This window comes from Dermacentor andersoni, chromosome 6 (assembly GCF_023375885.2).
Source record: "Dermacentor andersoni chromosome 6, qqDerAnde1_hic_scaffold, whole genome shotgun sequence".
NCBI classification, from domain to species: Eukaryota; Metazoa; Arthropoda; class Arachnida; order Ixodida; family Ixodidae; genus Dermacentor; species Dermacentor andersoni.
In genome coordinates this window covers 182,314,387-182,335,508 of record NC_092819.1, presented here as the reverse complement: position 1 = coordinate 182,335,508, position 21,122 = coordinate 182,314,387, and the positions used below count along the sequence as shown (strand labels likewise).

Sequence of the window (21,122 nt, the reverse complement as noted above, 5' to 3'; positions counted from 1 at the left end):
GGTTCACGCAAGTAGAAGCCCTCTTCGATCTGCGGCGCATCACATCGCAACGTGTGATGTACCTGCATGTCGTCTCAGCACTTTCCTCTGAGGTAGCTGATGAGTTCGACAACGTCACGAGAGCCCCACATCCGGCCGCACCCTACGACCATTTCAAGGCCATAGTGCTCACACGCAAAACCGTGTCTCAGAGAAGCCGCTTGCAGCAACTCCTCAACGCGGAAGAACTTGGCGATCACCGACCGTCGCAGCTATTAAATCGGATGCGACAGCTACTCGGCGACCGTACCCAAGACTCCGAGAGTCCACTATTCCATGAGTTGTTCCTGCAACGCTTCCCTCAGACACTTGTCGTAGTTTTGGCAGCTGCGGATGATATGCCTCTTGACAAACTGGCAGAGCTCGCGGACCACGTGAACGACTACTCCGGCGCAAGCTCCGTGGTGTCCTCGACCACTGTCACATCAGACCTCGAGGCCCGGCAATCTCGCCTTGAGGAGAAAATTAAATTTTAAAAAAAATTATGGGGTTTAACGTGCCAAAACCACTTTCTGATTATGAGGCACGCCGTAGTGGAGGACTCCGGAAATTTCGACCACCTGGGGATCTTTAACGTGCACCTAAATCTAAGTACACGGGTGTTTTCGCATTTCGCCCCCATCGAAATGCGGCCGCCGTGGCCGGGATTCGATCCCGCGACCTCGTGCTCAGCAGCCCAACACCATAGCCACTGAGCAACCGCGGCGGGTTTGAGGAGAAAATTGACAGGCTGATGGACACCATGGCAGCAATGCAGATGGACATGCCTCGTCGCTCTCCACTGGCTAGGGACAGCTCATGTTCGCGTTCCCGTTCCCGCCAAAGACACACTTCTGACAGCTTCTGCTGGTACCACACCAGGTTCGGCGCCAATGCTGCAAAATGTCGACAGCCTTGTCGCTGGCAGGGAAACATGGAAGCGAGTCACTAATAAAACTTGGTGCTGGGCTAGTTGGTGATGCATTCTTTAAAACTGATGGTAGTGCTAAAAAGGTCTTCGTCAGGTGTGCCCTAGGAGTGGTATACTTTATTCCTCTGTCCTGCGGCAAGTGCTATATCGGGCAGACCTCTTAAGGGAACAATGACCGCTTAAGAGAACACTCTCAAAACTTAACGAAACAAGACAAACTTGCGAATTTAGTTTCGCATGTGATGGTTTGCGAGTGCGAGCCACGGTTTAAAGAAGCAAAGGTTCTGGGCAGAAGTGCAAGTGCTAAAGCTAGAGTTTTGCTGGAAGCTTTCCACATACAAAAAAAGGCGGGTCTGTGCATCAGCGATGCTTCAATAAATTTGTACTCGCCTGAGCGCACACTTCTGGCGAAATTTGAAAAACCATAGCGGTATGGCTTTCTTCAATTGGTCATGTGTTCACTTTTTGCTGCTCGGGAGTTTTATCATCTCGCTTCTCGTGCATGACAATGTTTTTCAATATGGCGATAAAGAAGGCTGGTGTAGTTCGGTTGTGCGCATGTGTTGTGATTCTTTTAAATATAGAACTATTTCAAAAAATAAACCAGTTGTCAGTAGCGTTTCCTCGTCGTCGTGTCGTCTTTTCATCGTGTGTCCGTCCTTTTTAGCGCTACCATCAGTTTTAAAGAGTCACTAATGGCGGCGCGTGACTCAACCGCTACAGGAAGCTGCCTATTCTACATCACAGACAGGATCGCAGGCCATCGCTTTCTTGTGGACACTGGTGCAGAGGTAAGCGTCATTCCTGCCTCTCGCCAGGACCAACACCGTTATCTGAGGACTGCGCCTTTGCAAGCTGTGAATACATCCACAATCGCAATATATGGCCAACGCTCCCTCACCACTGACCTGGGCCTGCGTCGTATATTTCGGTGGATTTTCATCCTCGCCGACATGCGCTTCGCCATACTAGGTGCGGACTCTCTTACCCATTTCGGTTTGAACGTGAATCTCCGCTCCCGTCAACTTGTGGACTGTACGACCAGCCTCTCCGTGCAAGGTATCCTCGCACCACTGTCCGCCTCTATGCAACCAGCCCAAATTCGCCATCATCAGAATGTGCCTCTATCCTCAGTGAATTTCCTGAACTTACCAAACCTAGCAACCTAGAACTTCCGGTGCGACACACTGTGACGCACCACATCGTCACCACAGGTCCTCCAGCGTCGTGCAAGCCACGTCTTGCTGGAGACCACCTCGCCACAGCTCGCAGAGAATTTGATCCCATGCTGCAGTTAGGTATAATCCACCCATCGTCAAGCAGCTGGTCATCTGCCCTGCACATGGTGCCCAAGTGTGAGCCCGGAGATTGGCGCCCTTGTGGAGACTATCGTGCATTGAATACTCGCACCACCCCCGACAGGTACCCGCTTCCGCACATTCATGACTTTGCTACCACTCTTGCTGGAACAACAATATTTAGCAAGACTGACCTAGTCAAGGCGTATCATCAAATTCCTGTGGAACCAGCGGACATACCGAAGACTGCCATCACAACACCTTTTGGCCTATTCGAGTACGTCCGCATGCCTTTCGGGTTACATAATGCAGGCCAAACTTTCCAACGCTTCATCAATGAAGTCATACGTGGTCTGCACTTCGTCATCGCCTATCTTGATGATCTACTGGTGGCAAGTTCTTCACCAGAGCAGCACGCTGACCATCTGCGGTTGTTTTAGCGACTGCAGGAACATGGCTTAACTATCAACACAGCCAAATGTGTCTTTGGTGTTCACAACGTCAAATTTCTTGGAAACCTTGTCACACCTGAAGGAATCAAGCCATTGGACACGAATGTTCAAGCTCTGCGGGATTTTCCACACCCAACGTCGCTTCGCAAGCTCCGCGAATTTCTCGGGCTTCATTCTACCTCTGACCGACATGCTGAAGGCTCCAAAGGCACCATCTGCGATCTTGGAGTGGACATCCGAAGCAGACGCCACCTTCCAAGAAGCCAAGAATGCCCTGGCACAAGCCACCCTCCTAGTGCATCCCCTAACTGACGCGCCTATGCGGCTCATCACCGACGCCTCCTCCAGTGCCGTTGGTGCAGTTCTGCAACAATTCCAGCAGAATTTGTGGTGTCCACTTGGGCTCTTTTCGCAGAAGATGAAGCCGGCAGAAACTTTCGACCGCGAACTCCTGGCTGTCTACTTTGGCATTTGCCACTTTCGCCACCTCCTCGAAGCTACCGTGTTCCACGTACTAACAGATCATAAGCCACTGACATTCGCTTTCCGTGGAAACCACAGCACGCACACGTCCCGGCAAATTCGGCACCTGCATTTTATCTCCGAATTCACAGTCGACCTACGGTACATCGTAGGACCCGTTAATGCGGCTGCCGATGCCCTGTCACATGTCGACGCGCTTTCCACTGCTGCTGTGGATTTCGACATCATCGCAGAGGCACAATATTCTGACGAGCTGCATGACCTGCGTGCAGGGTCCACATCTCTCTCGTCTGCTGAGGTGCCACTGCCGTTCTCCTCCGGTACGATCGTCTGCGACATGTCAACAGGCTGTGCCCGTCCATTTGTGCCTTCCTCGCACCGTCGTCAAGTCTTTGGCAAGCTACACGACTCGAGCCATCCTGGTGTTCGCACCACTCAGCGCCTCATCACCTCCCGTTATGTGTGGCCCGGCATCAACGCAGATGTCCGCCGCTGGGCTCGAGAATGTCAACACTGCCAACGTGCAAAAACGACCCGCCACACCAAGTCACCACTTCAACCCTTCCGTCCGCCTGACTCTTGCTTTGACCACGTTCACATCGACATTGTCAGTCCGCTGCCTTCATCGCGTGGCAAACGATACATCCTCACCCGCGTTGACCGCGTTTCCCGTACACAATATTACGGCGCTGACCGTGGCGTCCATTTTCATAGCTGGTTGGATATCTATCTCGTTTCGGCTGCCCCAGCGTGGTAACAACCGACTGTGAACGACAGTTTGAAAGTGAGCTCTTCAGAGCATTAACAAGCATCCTCGGTATCCGCAACATCCACAGAACTGCATACCATCTGTCAGCAAATGGAATGGTGGAAAGGCTTCACCGCTAGTTGAAAGCCACCCTCATCGCCCGCGACGCTCAAACTTCATGGGTCAACGACCTGCCACTAGTTCTACTAGGTATTCGGTCGGCGATAAAGGAGGACCTCGGGTGTACAGCTGCCGAAATGGTCTAGGGGACGACACGTCTACCCGGTGAATTCTTCGCACCACCTGCAGTCCCCAACCTCTCGCCTCCTGCCTACGTTGAGCAACTTCGGTCGCTCTTTGAGCGCTTGCGACCAACATCACCTCGACAGCCCTCCACTTACGACGTTTTCGTAAGCAAAGACCTAGCTGCCTCAACCCAGATTTTCGTGCGCCGCGAAGGCATCCGGCCCGCCCTCACTGCACCGTACGACGGCCCATTCGAAGTGCTACAGCGCGGAGAAATGACATTTACTGTTTCTGTGAAGGGCCGTGAAAACGTGATTGCAATCGACTGTGTGAAACCCGCGTACATGGCAAACTTGTGTATTTCTCTTGCACTCCCCACTCGTTCCCCGACCGATTCTCCCACATCCATACCCTGCCCCGTGAGTAAACACATGTCCTGGGCATCAGCGCGACAACAGCGACCTTTGTATCTACGGGGGGAGCCCTGTAGAGGATCCGATTCCGCCGCCGCCGTAAGCGTCTGCACAAGGAGCGGATGTTTATGTTTGCGGCGCCGGCCTCCTGGCCGTGGAAGGCACGTACAATAATGGCTCAGTTTCACCGCCGCTCGGCTGCTCGCCGGTTGCTCTCAAAGTTCGTTCTCTTCTCTCTGCGCGCGTCTGTCTACAGCGGACGCATTTTGCGCCCCTATAAGAAGAGTCAGCAAATTAGCGTTATTATAAACAACATCTACAGATCAAATACATCATTAGACATGTCATTTACAATCGAACACGAAAAAGCACGTTATAAAAGAAACTCTGAAAAAAGCACCGATGAAATACAAGAAATGGCATGTGAGAGAAAAGTCAAAGGTACACGGCCAGATCGTAATTAAGTTATCGCAGGAAATTATGCTTAAGGCGATTTTTAAGGACTTCAAGAGAAGTACAGGATTTTATAGTTGATCGTAATTCATTCCAAAGAGAAATTGCAGCGAAGGAAGGTGTTTTTTGCCGTAATTGGTATGAACCATGAGTAACAAGAAATTGTTGTTAGCCGCAAATCTGGTTATATCTTTATTCTGCAAAAGGTCAACTGCAATGAACGGAAACGTAAGGTTATTATGAAGCAACTTGTGGAGTAAGACGAGCATATTAAACTGGAACAAATTACTAATAGGCAAGATATTATACGCACGAAGTAACAAAGAGACATTGGATTGCATGGAGCTAGAAGTGATAATGCGTATTGACTGATTTTGGTTATGCTGAATTGATAAGTGACAAGCGTACGTGTTGCCCCATGAAACAATGCCATAATTAATGTGAATATGAATGAACGCAGAATACAATGCTAGCAGAGCCTCACGAGAAAAAAAAAGGCGAGCTTTGATTAATGCACGTATACCAAACGCGGTCTTAAGCTTAAGATGTTGGAAGTGAGAGCGAAATGTAAGGTTAGGGTCAAGATGAATGCCAAGAAAAGTGACATCAGTGCTAACGGGAATTGAATGAATTCCAAGCTTTACTTCAGGAATAGAAGTTAAGGCCCTTTGAGCACTTTTGAATAACATAAATTTAGTCTTTAGAGGATTAAGAACTAAGTAATTATTGCTACACCATTTTATAATGTTACTTAATGCAATATTTAACTTATAAGTAAGACTAGCAACAGATTTGTCAGATGAAGATATGGTTGTGTCATCTGCGTATAAAGTGCAATGAACGTAGTTTGTGGAGTTAAAGGAATCCGGAAGACCATTATTATATAGAAGGAAAAGCAAAGGGCCCAGAACTGATCCCTGTGGTACACCTTGGTTAATACATTTTGTTACTGAGAAAGTATTCGCTGCATGTGCTGTGTATGGCCGGTCAAGTAATTTTTTAAGAATGTTAGCGCAGGACCGGTTATACCATAGGAGTCAAGTTTATTAAACAGGTCTTGATGGTTAACAGTGTCATAAGCTTTACTGAAGTCTAAAAATACAGGTCCGACTAAGTTTCCCGAATCAATACATTTATGTAGTCAGAGATGGAACAGCTAGATTCGTGGAACTTCCAGGGTGGAAACCAAATTGATTGTTCTTTAGCAATTAAAACTTTGTTGCGTTTTTTAAAAATGAAGGGAATGCACCTTCTTTAAACATAAGGTTGATATTACAGAGCGTGTCGCAAACTAAATGCGCAACCAGTTTTAAATGCCTGACACAAATATTGTCTAAGTCAGGCCCTGTATTTTTAAGGTTAGCAATCGTGGAGCACACATCATTTGGTGTAGCTGGTAACAAGAATGATTGTGTTGTACGGCTCAAAGTATTATGCAACTGCGCATGTAGGTTGTTATTAGTGTAAACAGAAGAAAAGTAGTTCGAGAAAGCATTAGCAATTTTGTTGGGCTCAGAAAGAGTGAGACCACTGTAATTTATTTTGGTTATAGAGGCATCAACAGATGACTTGTTAAGAAAAGAGTTCAATAACTGCCATTGCTTTTTGGGGTTATTTTTATTCTGATAAAATTTATTTTCGTAGTACCTTTTTTTCACCTGTTTAAGTAAAACATTCAGTAATTTACAGTACCTACTATAGCGTCTAGCTAGTCCAGTATTAAAGGGCTGACATTTAGTTTTCTTGTACATGTCTTCCTTCTTTCTTAAACTTTCTAGAAGACCATCCATCTTCCATGGGTTGCGCGGATATTTATACTTTTTCCCACATTTTACAGTGCGTGTGTTAGTCGAAACGGCCAATAAAAATAAAGTGCAGAAATTGTTTAGTGCTGCTTCGGGATCAGACATAGAATTAATTGGCGACCAATCAGTTTCACTGATGGCTTCAATAAAGGTGTCTGCACTATCTTATTTAACCTTGCCATAATTAACACCAAAGGTCATGGGTCCAAGTGCCTTAATTAACTTTGCTTGATTAACACCAAAGGTGGGTTAGAGTGCTTATCTTAATTAACTGTGCCTTAACACCAAAGGTTGTGGGTTCAACTCCCACCAAAGGTCATGGGGTCAAGTGCCTTAATTAACTTTGCCTTGATTAACACCAAACGTTGTGGGTTCGAGTGCCCCAACTATATCGTAATTATGTGTGCATTAATTAACACCAAGGGTCATGGGTCAGACTCCCACCAAAGGACATGGGTTCGAGTGCCTTAATTACCTTGATTAACACTAAAAATTATGGATGTGAGTACCTTAATTAACACTCTTAATTAATTGTGCCTTAACTGACACTGAAGGTTGTCGGTTCAAGTGCCTTAACACCAAAAGTCGTGGGTTCGACTCCCAGCAAAGGTCATGAATACGAGTGCCTAAATTAACTTTGTGTTGATTAACACTAAAGATTGTGGGTTCAAGTGGCTTAATTAACTCTATCTTAACTGTGCTTTAGGTAACATCAAATGTCATGCGGCTGACTCCCACAAAAGGTTATGGGTTCGAGGGCCTTATCTTTGCCTTGGTTAACACCAAAGGTTGTGGGTTTGAGTGACTTAACTGTCAAATTAACTGTGCCTTAATTATCTTGACCTTAACCCTAAAGGTCCTGGGTTTAACAAATTGACTGGGCGGTCAATTATGCGATAATGCTAGACGGTCAATTTTTTAATGCATGAGCCATTTAGGGCTTTCGCCTTAATAATATGTTATCCTTCACTATTTGCAACAGCCATCCCTCTCAATGCTGTCTGTAGAGGCATCCGAGATGTGCACATACAACAATGATCAGGCTGCAAACTGAAATGTGGCTACTTGGTTCATTGGGCATGAGAGAAGGGAATGGAGTTGTGTTGCTGACTCAACTTGGGTTTTGGTACTCTACCACATGTTTTCATTTATATATATAGGTGGATTTCTACGTCAGAAATGAAGAAGTCATGCTACAAGAACAAGCAAAGTAATAAATATTGTTACGTAGGAAGATGCAGACGAAAAGGTATATACAAGTATATTTACAAAAGAATATGCCACACTTGGCCAAGGGGCAACAGCCCGCGCTAGCCTCCAATCATCGTCGTCTTCTCACTACTCGCCTCTTCGTCATAGTAAACACTGTTCCTTAGCACTACCCCCAGCAGCAAAAGCGCCATCCCAGAGTGACTAAAGGCCGGTCTCTGAAGCAGTGTAGTAGGCCTTGAGCCTACTGACAGGCATGACATCACTAGATGCCAGAGTAGAGGATGAGGTTGAGAGCACAGGAGCAATTTCGTACGTCAGAGGAGTCAGCACGCGGTAGGGCCCTGTGTATCGCGTGAAAGGGGCTTTTCTGAAAGTCCGACGTGATGAGAGGGCGACCACAGGAGCACGAGCGCACCAGGCGAAAAGTGTACGTCACAGTTGCGGGCATTGTACTGACGCTGCTGAGTGGTTTGCGAGGCCGTCAGTAGAGCAAATGCAAGCTGGCGTGCATGATCGGCGAGGGAGATGGCGTCGCGTGCACACTCGCTTGTTGAGATCGCAGCAGGAGGAAATGCCGTGTCAAGGGGCAAGGTCGGTTCGCGACCGTACAGTAGGTAAAATGGAGAAAATCTGGCGGTGTCATGCCGGGAGGAATTGTACACAAATGTGATGTAAGGAAGGGCTATGTCCCAGTCGTGGTGGTCTTTGGAAACGTACTTGGAGAGCATATCAGTAAGAGTACAGTTTAACCGCTCTGTCAGGCCATTGGTTTGAGGATGGTATGAGGTAGTCAGCTTGTGTTGAGTGGAGCAGGAACGCACAATGTCGGCGATAACTTTCGAGAGGAAGTTATGACCACGATCAGTAAGCAGCTGTCGTGGAGCACCATGAAGTAAGATAAAGTCACGCAAGAGAAAGTCCGCGACGTAATTGGCGCAACTAGTAGGGAGAGCCCGTGTGATAGCATATCGGGTGGCGTAATCAGTTGCGACGGCTACCCATTTGTTCCCAGAGGATGACGTGGAAAATGGACCGAGGAGGCCTAATCCAACATGAAAAAACGGTTCCACAGGGACGGTGATCGGCTGGAGATGACCGGCAGGTAGCATCTGAGGTGTTTTCCGACGCTGGCAGGGATCACAGGCAGCAACATAGCGTCGGTCGGAGCAAGCGAGACCAGGCCAATAGAAGCGGCGGCGGACATGGTCGTACGTGCGGGTTACCACAAGATGTCCTGCAGTGGGTGCGTCATGCATCTCAAAGAGCACAGTTTGTTGTAGATGTTTTGCCACGACAAGAAGAAGACCAGATCCGTCAGGGAGGAACATCCTTCGGTACAGAATGCGGCCCTAAAGGACATATCGGCGAACGGATGCGTCGGTAGGTGTAGAGCGCAGACGCTCAATGAGTGCTCGCAGCGATAGGTCTCGGTACTGCTCATCGGCGATGTTAGCGAAGGCAGACACAGAGAAAATGTCGTCGTCGGTACTACTGTCGGTGTCGTCAGGCTCGTCTACCGGGTAGCGAGACAGACAGTCAGCGTCCTTGTGTAGTCGGCCAGATTTGTAGGTGACAGAGAACGAATATTCTTGGAGGCGTAAGGCCCAGCGACCAAGTCTTCCTGTAGGGTCTTTCAATGAGTATAACCAGCAAAGCGCGTGATGGTCTGTGACAACGGAAAAGGGTCGGCCATATAAGTATGGGCGGAACTTCGCAACCGCCCAAACTAGGGCCAGACACTCACATTCAGTAATGGAATAGTTTCGCTCCGCGGGCGAGAGGAGCCTGCTGGCGTAAGCGATAACACGGTCGTGGCCACGCTGGCGTTGTGCCAGTACTGCGCCAATTCCGTGACCGCTGGCATCAGTACGGACTTCGGTAGGCACAGAAGGATCGAAATGGGCCAGAACGGGAGGCGTTGTGAGAAGGTCGATTAGAAGCGAGAATGCAGAGGCCTCGTTATCGCCCAACTGGAAAGGGGGCGTCTTTTTTCAAAAGCTCGGTTAGTGGTCGCGCTATGGCCGCGAAATTTTTCATGAAACGGCGGAAGTACGAGCAAAGGTCGATGAAGCTGCGCACATCCTTGACACACTTTGGAACAGGGAAGCGCGTAACAGCATGGATCTTGCCTGGGTCCGGTTGCACTCCGTTCGCGTCAACTAGATGCCCAAGGACGGTCATCTGGCGACGGCCGAATTGGCACTTCGATGCATTGAGTTGCAGACCGGCTCGACGAAAAGAGTCTAGAACTGCTGAGAGGCGCTCGAGGTGCGTAGCGAACGTTGGGGAGAATACTATAACGTCGTCCAAGTAGCACAGGCACGTGGACCATTTGAAACCGTGAAGAAGGGAGTCCATCATGTGTTCAAAAGTGGCAGGAGCGTTACATAGACCGAACGGCATCACTTTGAATTGATAAAGATCGTCTGGTGTTACAAAAGCAGTCTTCTCGCAGTCGAGATCGTCCACGGCAATCTGCCAGTAGGCGGAACGAAGGTCAATAGAGGAGAAGTAGCGAGCACCGTGGAGGCAGTCAAGGGCGTCATCAATCTGAGGTAGGGGATACACGTCCTTTTTGGTAGCCCTGTTAAGGTGCCGATAATCCATGCAAAAGAGCCATCAGCCATCCTTCTTTTTTACCAGTACAACAGGTGATGCCCATGGACTACATGACGGTTCAATAATGTTCATGGCAAGCATTTTGCGAACTTCTGCGTGAATAACTTGACGCTCAGCTGGTGACACTCGATACGGGCGGCGATGAATAGGAGGGGTATCGCCGGTATTAAAGCGATGTTTAACAGCTGTAGTGTGGTACAAAGGACGATTGTTAAAGTAAAAAATATCATGGTAGGAAAACCGAACGCCGTAGAGCTCACGAGCACGCTCGGACGGCATGTCGGGCAATGTCATTTTCTGTAAGTCGGAGATAGTACAAATTGCCGACTGCGATGGTAGAGGAGGATCAGCTGAATGGTCGTCTACTGCAATAGATGCTACTGAGTGATCCTCGAATGAGCAAAGCTGCGCCAGAGACATCCCGCATGGCAGCACTTCTGTCGTCAAGCCAAAATTGACCACTGGAAGGCAGACGCAATTCGGCGTGATAGATAAAACTGTATGAGGTACTGTGATCCCGTGTGTAAGTAGGAGGTCTTGCAAAGGAGCCGCGATGCAGTGACCGTTGGGCGCTGGTGGGGATGACACTAAGTCAACGTAAGTCAGTGCCGAAGGTGGCAAGCGAACGAAATCGACAGAACTGAGATGACTGGGCTGTGGTTCAGCGGGATCCAGAACAGGCAGGTCAAGGCAGAGAGTACTGAAGGAACAATAGATGAGAGCAGAATGTGCAGAGAGGAAGTCTAAGCCGAGGATGATGTCGTGGGGACAGTGTACGATGACTGTAAATAGCACGATAGTGGAACGATCGGCGAAGGAGACGCGGGCAGCACACATACCAATTACAGGGGCTGTTCCCCCATCGGCGACACGGACAACAGGCGTCGTGGCGGGAGTGATTATTTTCTTCAGGCGGTTGCGAAGGTCAGCGCTCATTACCTACAAATGTGCCCCAGTGTCTATAAGTGCAGATACAGAAACACCGTGGCCTTGCACGTCAAGAAGGCTCAGACGAGTGGGCAACGTCAGTAGAGGATTTGGCCGTGTAGGGAGCTATGTAGCATCACCTCGAGGCGCTGCATCATCTAGTTTTCCGGCTGGGAGCGGCGTCTGAAGGGAGTCGGCGAAAAAGCGCGACGGGGCTGGGGAGACCGAGATTGTCGTCGTTGGGGCGAAGGCGAACGAGAATAGGGGCGGTTCGGCACAGGAGAATCAGTGGCAGCATTGTTGGAGCGTGCGACATAGGGACGAGAAGGGCCACCTGAGGGGCGAGAGTAGTCAGTATAAGTAGACCGGGTCGGGGAACTCCAGTGACTGCGACAGTGCCGAGAAATGTGCCCGATTCAACAGCAGTGAAAACAAATGGGCTTGTCGTCAGCAGTGCGCCATTCAGATGGGTTGCGGAAATGTGGTGGGTAATAAGATGCGGGACAGGGCAGAATCGATGAAGCCGGGTGGTTATCAGGGCGATGGGCCGAGCAGATGGTGTGAAGACCCATGTTTGCGAATTCCCGGAGGACAACTGCCTGGATCAGCGAAACCATGACTGCAGGTGCATTGGAGGTGCTGGAGTCAAAGGCAGCCAGACAGGCGGCCTCGATCTCACGCCGGACGATCCAGGTAGCATTGCCAGTGTTGGTGGGATGAGGAGCATCGGCACAGGAAGATGTCGCTGGGGTGTTGTGCAGACGGGCAAACTGCTGTCAATACGACGGCTTTTAGCGAGTTCCAGGCGGCGGCACCCTTTTATAACTGCATCCACCGTCGCCAGGTTGTTAAAGACGAGCGAGTGGAAGGCGTCATCGGCAATGCCTTTGAGGATGTGGTAGACCTTGTCGGTCTCAGTCATGTGTGCGTCAACGTTGCGGCACAGAGCCAAGACGTCCTGAATGTACGTGACATAGGGCTCCGTTGACGTCTGCACGCGACCGGATAACGCCTTCTGCGCGGCAAGTTGCTGACCGTATGGGTTGCCGAACAAGTCTCGGAGCTTTTGCTTAACCCTTTACTGCATCTTGTTGCATATTTGCAACATACCGATAAACGGCCATAAAAACAAAACATAAGTTCAGTTCGTTCTTCCTGTACACGGTGTTGCATTTCTGCAGCAATAATTTGAAAAACGCGCCTTCTTTTGCTGCCCTCTGTGCTAATTCTGCGCAACTATTGCCAAACAAACATGGTGGACGCTGCTCGAGCCAGCACGAGCTATACAGGTAAGTTTTGCCAGTTATAAATGCCTTTCTGAACAGAATAAACTGTGGAAAAAAATGTTAAGCTGTGTAATACATCCTGCTAATCGTGTAGATGCCAAAAAACATGATTTTCTCGCAATAGTCTGTTTCTGGCGACGGAAAATTGCTACGTTGCGTATTTGCAACAACGTGCTCACTGGGTTTGTTTTTTGTTCTCGAACTAGAAATGGATCCTAAACGCTTTTATTGCCGCGCGATTCCGTCAGATAGCGAAGACAGCGAACTTTCCGGGAGTGACGACGACCTTGAGTGTAAGTCTGTTTGTATTTATCGTGTGTGCAGTGTGTTCTATGGTGGTATGCGCGAATTTTTAGATCAGGGTGTGTGCGCACTCACGCTTCTGTCTCGCATCGTTACAGCTTCACCTTCATATCTGTGCTCCTGCGTTTAAAATTTTTGGTTATAACGCGAAGACACCGTGCATAGTCGTTCCGTCTTCTTTCAATATACAGAGGCACCCTGTTTTCTATATCTGCATTTTTCTTTGTTTTACCGCTAATTTTATTCCCTGTATATCGCTGTCTGTTGCTGCAGATGTTCAACCTGATCTCGAAAAGCTAAATGACAGCACAAGTGAGTCGAGTGCATGCTCCGACGAGGACGAAGGTACAGCAAATGGCACAACACCTCACCACCGCCCTGTACAAGCTAAGAGAAGGATCATTTGGAAGAAAGCGAATCTAATGAGAGATCCGCAGACAGTTCAGTTCTCCGGGCAAAGTGAACTCCCAGAGTACATTTCACAACTAGAGACACCATTCCAATACTTCAAATTTCTCTTCCCGGGCTCGCTGATTTCGCTAATTGCAGATCAGAGCAATTTGTATGCGCTTCAGAATGACGTGAGTCAGCCCCTCTGTACTACCGCAGAAGAGATCGAAATGTTTATTGGGACGTGCATGTGGATGTCGATCACACAAATGAGGAATTCGAGGTGGTACTGGAGTGCAGAAACCAGGGTTAGCCAAGTCGCTGACAACTTTCCTGTGGGCCGCTTTGAGAAACTAAAGCATAATATACACTTCATTGACAACAGTACTCTCGGCCCAAAGGACGCTCCAGGAAGAGATCGGCTTGCGAAGGTGCGGCCTCTCATTGATACCGTAAATGAACAGTTGTCGCTTGTGCCTCTTGAAGAGCATCTTTCGATTGATGAGCAGATTATACCCTTCAAAGGTAGAAGCTCCCTCAGGCAGTACTGTCCCAAGAAGCCCAAAAAATGGGGTTACAAAGTTTTTGTGCTCTCCGGTGTAAGCGGCTTCTCGTACAAATTGGAGGTGTATACCGGACAGGAGAACACGGCGCAAAGACTTTCAGGAGAGCCTGACTGTGGAGCGAGTGGAAATGTTGTTGTTCGCTTGAGTAGAATGATTCCGAGAGGCGTACACCACAAAGTGTACTTCGACAACTATTTCAACTGCCCAACCTTGCAGGTGTACCTAGAAAAAGACTCTGTACACTGCATTGGTACTGTGCGGACAAACCGGGTCCCTGGAGTGAGCCTGCCTAGCGAGCAGGAAATGAAAAAAAAAGGAAGAGGACATTTTGAAGAGAGGGTTGCAGTTATAGATGGAATTGAACTGTCATGTACAAGGTGGCAAGATACCCGAGCAGTGACTTTGCTCTCCTCCTTTGTTGGAACACAGCCTGCTACAAGTGTATCAAGGTATGATCGTCAAAAAAAAGAGCGGAGTGAGATACCATGCCCTGCAGCGATCACTATCTACAACAAGCACATGGGAGGCGTCGACCTTTTGAACTCCCTCATCTCCATTTACCGTCCCTACCTGAGGTCGAAGAGATACTATTTTCGTGTTTTTCTGCACATCCTAGACTTGACAACTGTAAATGCATGGTTGCTTTACAAGAGGAATGTCATGAAAAAGCGTGATCAGTACACCGAACGGCTACTTCCGTTGGCTGAGTTCAAGATGGACCTGGCTGCATCACTCTGCAAGGCTGGGAAGACGGCGCTGAAGAAGCGAGGAAGGCCTAGCAATGAGTCAGTAGAACAAGCCTCTGATGAGAAGAAAAAAAGGGGACCATCAGCTCCAACTCCAACTCAGGATGTCAGGCTAGATCAGGTATTATTTCTAGTCTATGGAGCTTTGTCTCAGTGCTCATTATTCTCATTTCTTTCCTCAGGTTGGTCACTGGGTTCTTTGGAGCAAGAAGCGGCAGCGCTGCAAACTTCCTGGCTGCACAGGAATCTGCATGAGCTACTGCGTTAAGTGTGGAATACATCTCTGTTCCACAAACAAGAGCAATTGCTTTTTTGTGTACCACACAACAAAATGAGTCCATCGTTTCTCATTACTTACTGATTACTGTTCAAGGTATAGAACCAAGCTTTTTCAGCAAGCAAGCGAAATAGCTTTCTATTGTGTTATTCGTTCCCCCTTATTGATTGTCATGTAAATAAATGTTACAGTTTGAAACGCAATGAGCCGGGCTTTCCTCAACTTTTTCTTTATGTGCACGTTGTTGCAAATATGCAACGTACCCTTTTTCTGCCAATACAAACTGTCAAAGTCCACTAAGGTTATTTTTTTTGCTAGTACAGCTATTGTAATGGTTCCCTGCAACAACATGAATAATTTTATGGCAAAAGAAAAAATTGTGCAGTAAAGGGTTAAGCGAATCCCAACTGGTGAGCTCATCGTCGTGCGTCCGAAACCAAACTCGAGGTGTGCCACCGAGGTAAAAAGACTATATTGGCGAGCATGATAGTAGGGTCCCACCGGTTATTGCGGCTGACGTGTTCGTACAGACTGATCCAGTCATCGACATCTTCCCCATCTTTGCCCAAGAATACGCCAGGATCACGGGGAGCAGGGAGAGTGATGTAGGTCGTCGAAGTGGCAGCAGGTGTCGGAGCCGGCGGAGTCGAGTTGTCGCCAGGAGCCATGATGGAAGGCTCAACGTACTGTCCACTGCGAAGCTTCGTGACGAGGTACAGGGAACGCTCACCTCCACCAGATATGTTACGTAGGAAGACGCAGACGAAAAGCTATATACAAGTATATTTATATGGGAATATGCCGCACTTGGCCAAGAGGCAAGAGCCCGCACTAGCCTCTAATCATTGTGGTCGTCTTCTCACTACTCGCCTCTTCGTCATTGTAAACACTGTTCCATAGCAATCTAATGTCAAAAACATGAGTAAATTATGTCCTGGACAATGCAACACAATAAGTGAATAGTACCTCATACAACACAATATACAGGGCATTACAGCTGACTTTAGCTAGAGTTTAAATGTATGCCGATGCACTCTAAGACGACGCGACCAAATGCATGTTGCTTACTTTTGTATGTAGTGTGTCACGCTAGTTTTTGTAGTTTGCTTAATTAGATAATTAGTAAACATAAATTAACAAACTTCTGAAGCAATAAAGTTGGGCAAAAAATTCCAATTAGAAAGTTGTAGAGAACTTTGCAAAACGTCCGATTAGACAGTTTTTAACTTTTTATCTATTCAATATTCGTGTTTTTCAGCTTACTGCGGATGCCCGCAAAATGCAAAAAAATACCATATGACTTACCCACTTGTGTGTTGTGACTTAGCGTGATTTTCGCGTCGTCTTAGAGAGTGCATCGTCATATTTTTAAACTCTGGCTAAAGTTAGCTGAAACACCCTGTACACAACAAACTACTCATCACAATAGGCCCATTCCATTTGCCTGCACTCCTCCGAACGAGTTCATGAGGTGCTGCACTTCACTATTTGGTTTTACCAGTTCAACATGGCTAACAACATTCTGCACGTCACTATTAGCTTCACTCAGCGCAGGATGAGTTCATAGCACTCCTAGCGCTTCTCAGGAAGGTGGCACAGAGTTCATGGGCTCTGCCGGTTGCGCACAAGCAAGAACTTGGATTGAACTGGCAGGAACTAGTTCGAGTGAAGGGTAAATCGAATGGGCTCTAAAATTTAAGTGGCAGACATACAGCATGTAGATAATAAACAGCAAAGGATAATGCTACAAAAAGAAAAGTTGAACACGATGCAATAAGCAAGAAATACGTATTTATCGGACATAAAACAATATTGATGGTATAAAAAAGGGTGACCTAACTAAAAGAAACACTTTACCTGACACCAGGAGAACAGGGCATCCTTAGAAAATTATATTTAACAACAGATCACATCCATTTCATCAATAAGGCAACTGAAAAGTCTGCAGAATATAACACCTTCATATATACCTTTCACAAATTATGGTAAGATATTGGATTTAATACCCACGAAACACAGAACCTCTTAAAAACCTCTTGAAAAGGCTACAAACGGCTATAGACGTCTTGGTTTATGGTAAGATTGAAAATAGAATTTCTTCTAAACATAAACTTGGCACTCGGAATATGCTAGTATATATATATATATATATATATATATATATATATATATATATATATATATATATATATATATATATACAGGTGTCACTAAAGTCTGTTTTCGTAAACACATTCAGAACGTCTAACTCAAGAACTTCTTTAGATCTTTTTGTCTAAAAGTGCATAAAATGCCAAACGACGTGTTAAAAGTGCAGTTACCGTCGGCATTGGCTAATAAAAGACGTCACAAACAAATCGAACTTGTTGGAAGCAACATAATAAGTTGGCTTTAATGTTAAATAATTTTACTCCAGAACTTCAACAATCAAGGGCATCTGATTGTTTTCCATACGGGGCACGCACACGACGCCTGGAAACCATTGTTCTATGCTCGCGCAGCAGGTACTGACAGCAGCAGGAGTGAAACGCCAGTGTTGCAGTGACCACAGCGGTGTCACAGGGCCACCGCGCTGCGATCACTTCGGCAGCAGTCAAGTAGGCATGCTCCAAATTTGTAAGACATCTCATTCCATGCTGCAAACACTGGGATTTGGAAAGCATATTTAGTTTACCAACACGCCCAACAAATGGCAATGCTGAAACACTGGGAGGCAGGATGTCTGAAAAAAAAAAAAACGGCCACTGCCGCCCGCAATGTCTCAATCGTGGGTTCATTAAGCCAGTTGTGCGTCATTCTAAGCCGTTCTGTACATTTATAATGGATATTAACTGAAGTCATTTAGCTGTGCTGATGCTGTTTGCCGTGTGTTTTGATCAGTGCTTCATGAAATCGGCTGTATTGCATGTTTTCGCCAACAGCTTACTACCACAATGGCGTGATCTGCGTTCGCTGTCTTCGTGTCTCGGTGTGTTCTTGTACATCGCACGTTCAGATAACACTTTTTCCGGTAAGTGAAATGAATTGCACTTTGTTTTTGGTCAACAATGTGAATATTTTTAGGTGTTATCCACGACAATTCTTGACTGTTGTGCGGGTTTTCATCATATTTACTTTATACGAGGGTTCTGCTTGTGTTCAGCAGTTCAGCACTACCGCACTCCATGACTTCCGCAACACCAGTCAGAACTTTGCCCTGTTAGTCTTCATGGTTACCGTAGCACAAATCAACCGAAGGGAGTGCATTCGAAGACAACGCGCTGGCTGTAATCCTGAACCAGACTGAACTCACCCTATTTTGTGTCCTTTTGTTCTTGCATGGGTTACAGCGTTGCGTGCGCACGTCAGTGACTATACAGCTTGTAGCATTCCCACTTTATAGCAAATCAAAAATATAACTGCAATTAAAGTTTACTTCAGCTATACAATTCCAAATGCAATCGTCAGCTGATGTACAAATTTCACTCGTGCTTTGCTCTAAATAAGCAGCAAAACTTTTAGCCTAGCAGGCGCTTCATCTGGGAGTGCAATCACGACTGCTTGGCATTTATTAAAGAATGACTGTGACTGGGTCACCTCATTTGTAATTTCAAATCTGTCTTTCAACTGACTTGATACTCTCTTTTGTTCCTTTCACTCCATACACGGCTGGACATCCTTCTTGTACCTTGGCCCTAACTGGATGACAAGACCTCATCATGATCAGTGTAAGCCAATGTACTGTACCCTCTCTGGTCCTCCCAGTGCTTTGTATATGAGTTAAGGCCAGGGAGCGCTTTGTGGTAAAATAGCTAGTTGGTGTCTAACGGGCCAAAAGTAAAAGTGTGGCAGTTTAGGTGAGTTGGTATGTCATTACCTTTTTAGGTTTGTAGTGCAGCTCAGAAAGAGCAAAAAGGAAGGTGGAAGGGGTAATGAAAAGGAATGGAGAACAGAGTAAGCACTCACTCTGTTTTCCGTTCCTTTTCATTACCCCTTCCACCTTCCTTTTTGCTCTTTCTGAGCTCCACTACAAGCCTAAGAAAGTCATTGTCACAAACGGGCATTTTTTTGCACTGGTCCCTTATAAGTTGCCACTATTATAACCAATTTCTCAGTGGCAGTGTACATACACAGTTCTACTATTAATTAGTTTCCCTAAGCCTTACAAAATTTAGCTGTAGCTAGTCAGTGCTATGTAAGAACTCACAAATTAACTCTGTTGTGTCGTCATTTACCAGTATTCCATGCATGAGTAAAAATTTGCTACAGCAGTGTACATTACAACTTGCCTCCTTCATGCACAAATGTATTCAAGCCAGTATGTGATTAGTTCTGTATTCTAAACGTTTTCTTTGTGATTGAGTTTCTTTACAAAAACTTACGGTACAGCATCAGCAAGCAGTCTTATTTAAGATTTATGTGTGTGCTGCAAAAGGTATGCTTTGCCACTACAAATGATAAAATATGGTCTGAGGCTTCCACAGAAGAACAAACATCACTTTGGCTCTACTACCGTCATCACTTGGCTACCGCTTGCCAAATGAATCACATCAGGTAGCTTGTGCAGGCTGTTTTTTAACCTTATTGTGAGGAAATCGCACAATGATGTGTGGAGGCGCCTACATCTGAGATAGACATTGTGCTCCAACATATGTGCATGTAGAACAGGCATGATGCTGAGGATTTCAGCAGTTTGCAGATGTGCTTTCAAAATTTTGTCATAACTATAATTTTGCCTGTGCTGTTTTTTGTCACCTATTTCAATATCATTGGATGTGTTATCAGAATTTAACAATTTATTTGCCCTGGCTTATTAGCCTGCCACATTTGACTTTCACTAGGTGGGAAATTATTCAGCGTGGACCATTACTTGAATACACCTTTTTGTGTGCACTGGCTTCTCAATTGAGAGTCAACGTAGATGCTCAGAATTACCTGAGGCTATAGATGCACTTATGAATTTGCTACCTACACAAATCGCTTTGCACTTTCTTGTGCAACAAGCATGTTAACACTTACAAGACAGTGGGCAATGTTATCGTTTGATCACATCATGAGATACTTCCAATTTTGTATGACACATCATCAAAGGTGATGCATCATTGGTGTGACGTATTGTCCTAAGCCAATGAGAGTCACATGACAATATACAACAAAAGTTATTGATCCAGCTAGGAGTGTTGCTTTGGAACACTACTTTATCACCAGTCCTCCTTTGCATGCTACCTGCTTACTCTGTACTGTGTAGTGTATAAGTTTGAAGAAAAAAAAAGGGCAGCAGCTAGGCAGTGCAAAATGCCAAACTTGCTTTTAGTTTAACAATATAAAATGCTATGTAACTTTTTAATTAAGTTAGTACATTATTTACCTACAGAGTGGATTACTGTTTTAAACAGATAATATTTTGCAGGAAGCTTCTCAGACTTGTTTGACAAGTTGATAAGTGGCTTTTTAGCCACAAAACACCATATAATAATTTCAAGGCTGACTGTCTGACTCTGCTCTGCAATTTAATAACTCAGGGTGTCTACCAAGTTGACATTCCCAAATTCCGTGAGTTTTCCAGGTTTTCCCTGAGCACCTTTACAAAAGTCCTTGAATGAGCCCAAACTTTGTTTTATGTCAAGACAGGCTGACACCATGGTGCCCTTTGCTGTCACTCTCTAGTAAGCATGTTGAAACAAAAAATGACAATCCAGTTTGAATAGTAAGGAGTAATAACTACATTATTTAAAAAGAAAACAGAAGGAAGGTGCTAGTAAAATGCACAGCAAAAAAAAAATGGTAAAACCCATTCCGAATTCAGTCAAACATCTTCAAATATGTATAAAAAGGAGATGCACAGATAAGTAAATATTTTTGAATATGAGCTATTTCTATCAACTGATAGCAAGCCCATCGGTATGAGGCCAGAACTTTGTCACAACTAAGATTCTCTCTCAGCAGCTGGGAAGTCAACCTCAACTGTCC

The 21,122-nt window shown here is 46.3% G+C and overlaps 2 protein-coding genes across 5 annotated transcripts in view; one reads left to right on the top strand and one right to left on the bottom strand.

The window, feature by feature from the left end:
• Positions 1 to 21,122, bottom strand: part of DCTN4-p62 (dynactin subunit 4) — a 522,593-nt gene that overhangs the window by 464,976 nt on the left and 36,495 nt on the right. The gene's annotated exons all lie outside the window — the stretch shown is intronic.
• LOC126523975 (piggyBac transposable element-derived protein 3-like) lies at positions 13,477 to 15,376 on the top strand. The gene is made up of 2 exons (XM_050172374.3): positions 13,477 to 15,017; positions 15,079 to 15,376. The coding sequence occupies exons 1-2, from the start codon at positions 13,617 to 13,619 to the stop codon at positions 15,229 to 15,231; spliced, it is 1,554 nt and encodes a 517-aa protein (XP_050028331.1). The 5' UTR covers positions 13,477 to 13,616; the 3' UTR covers positions 15,232 to 15,376.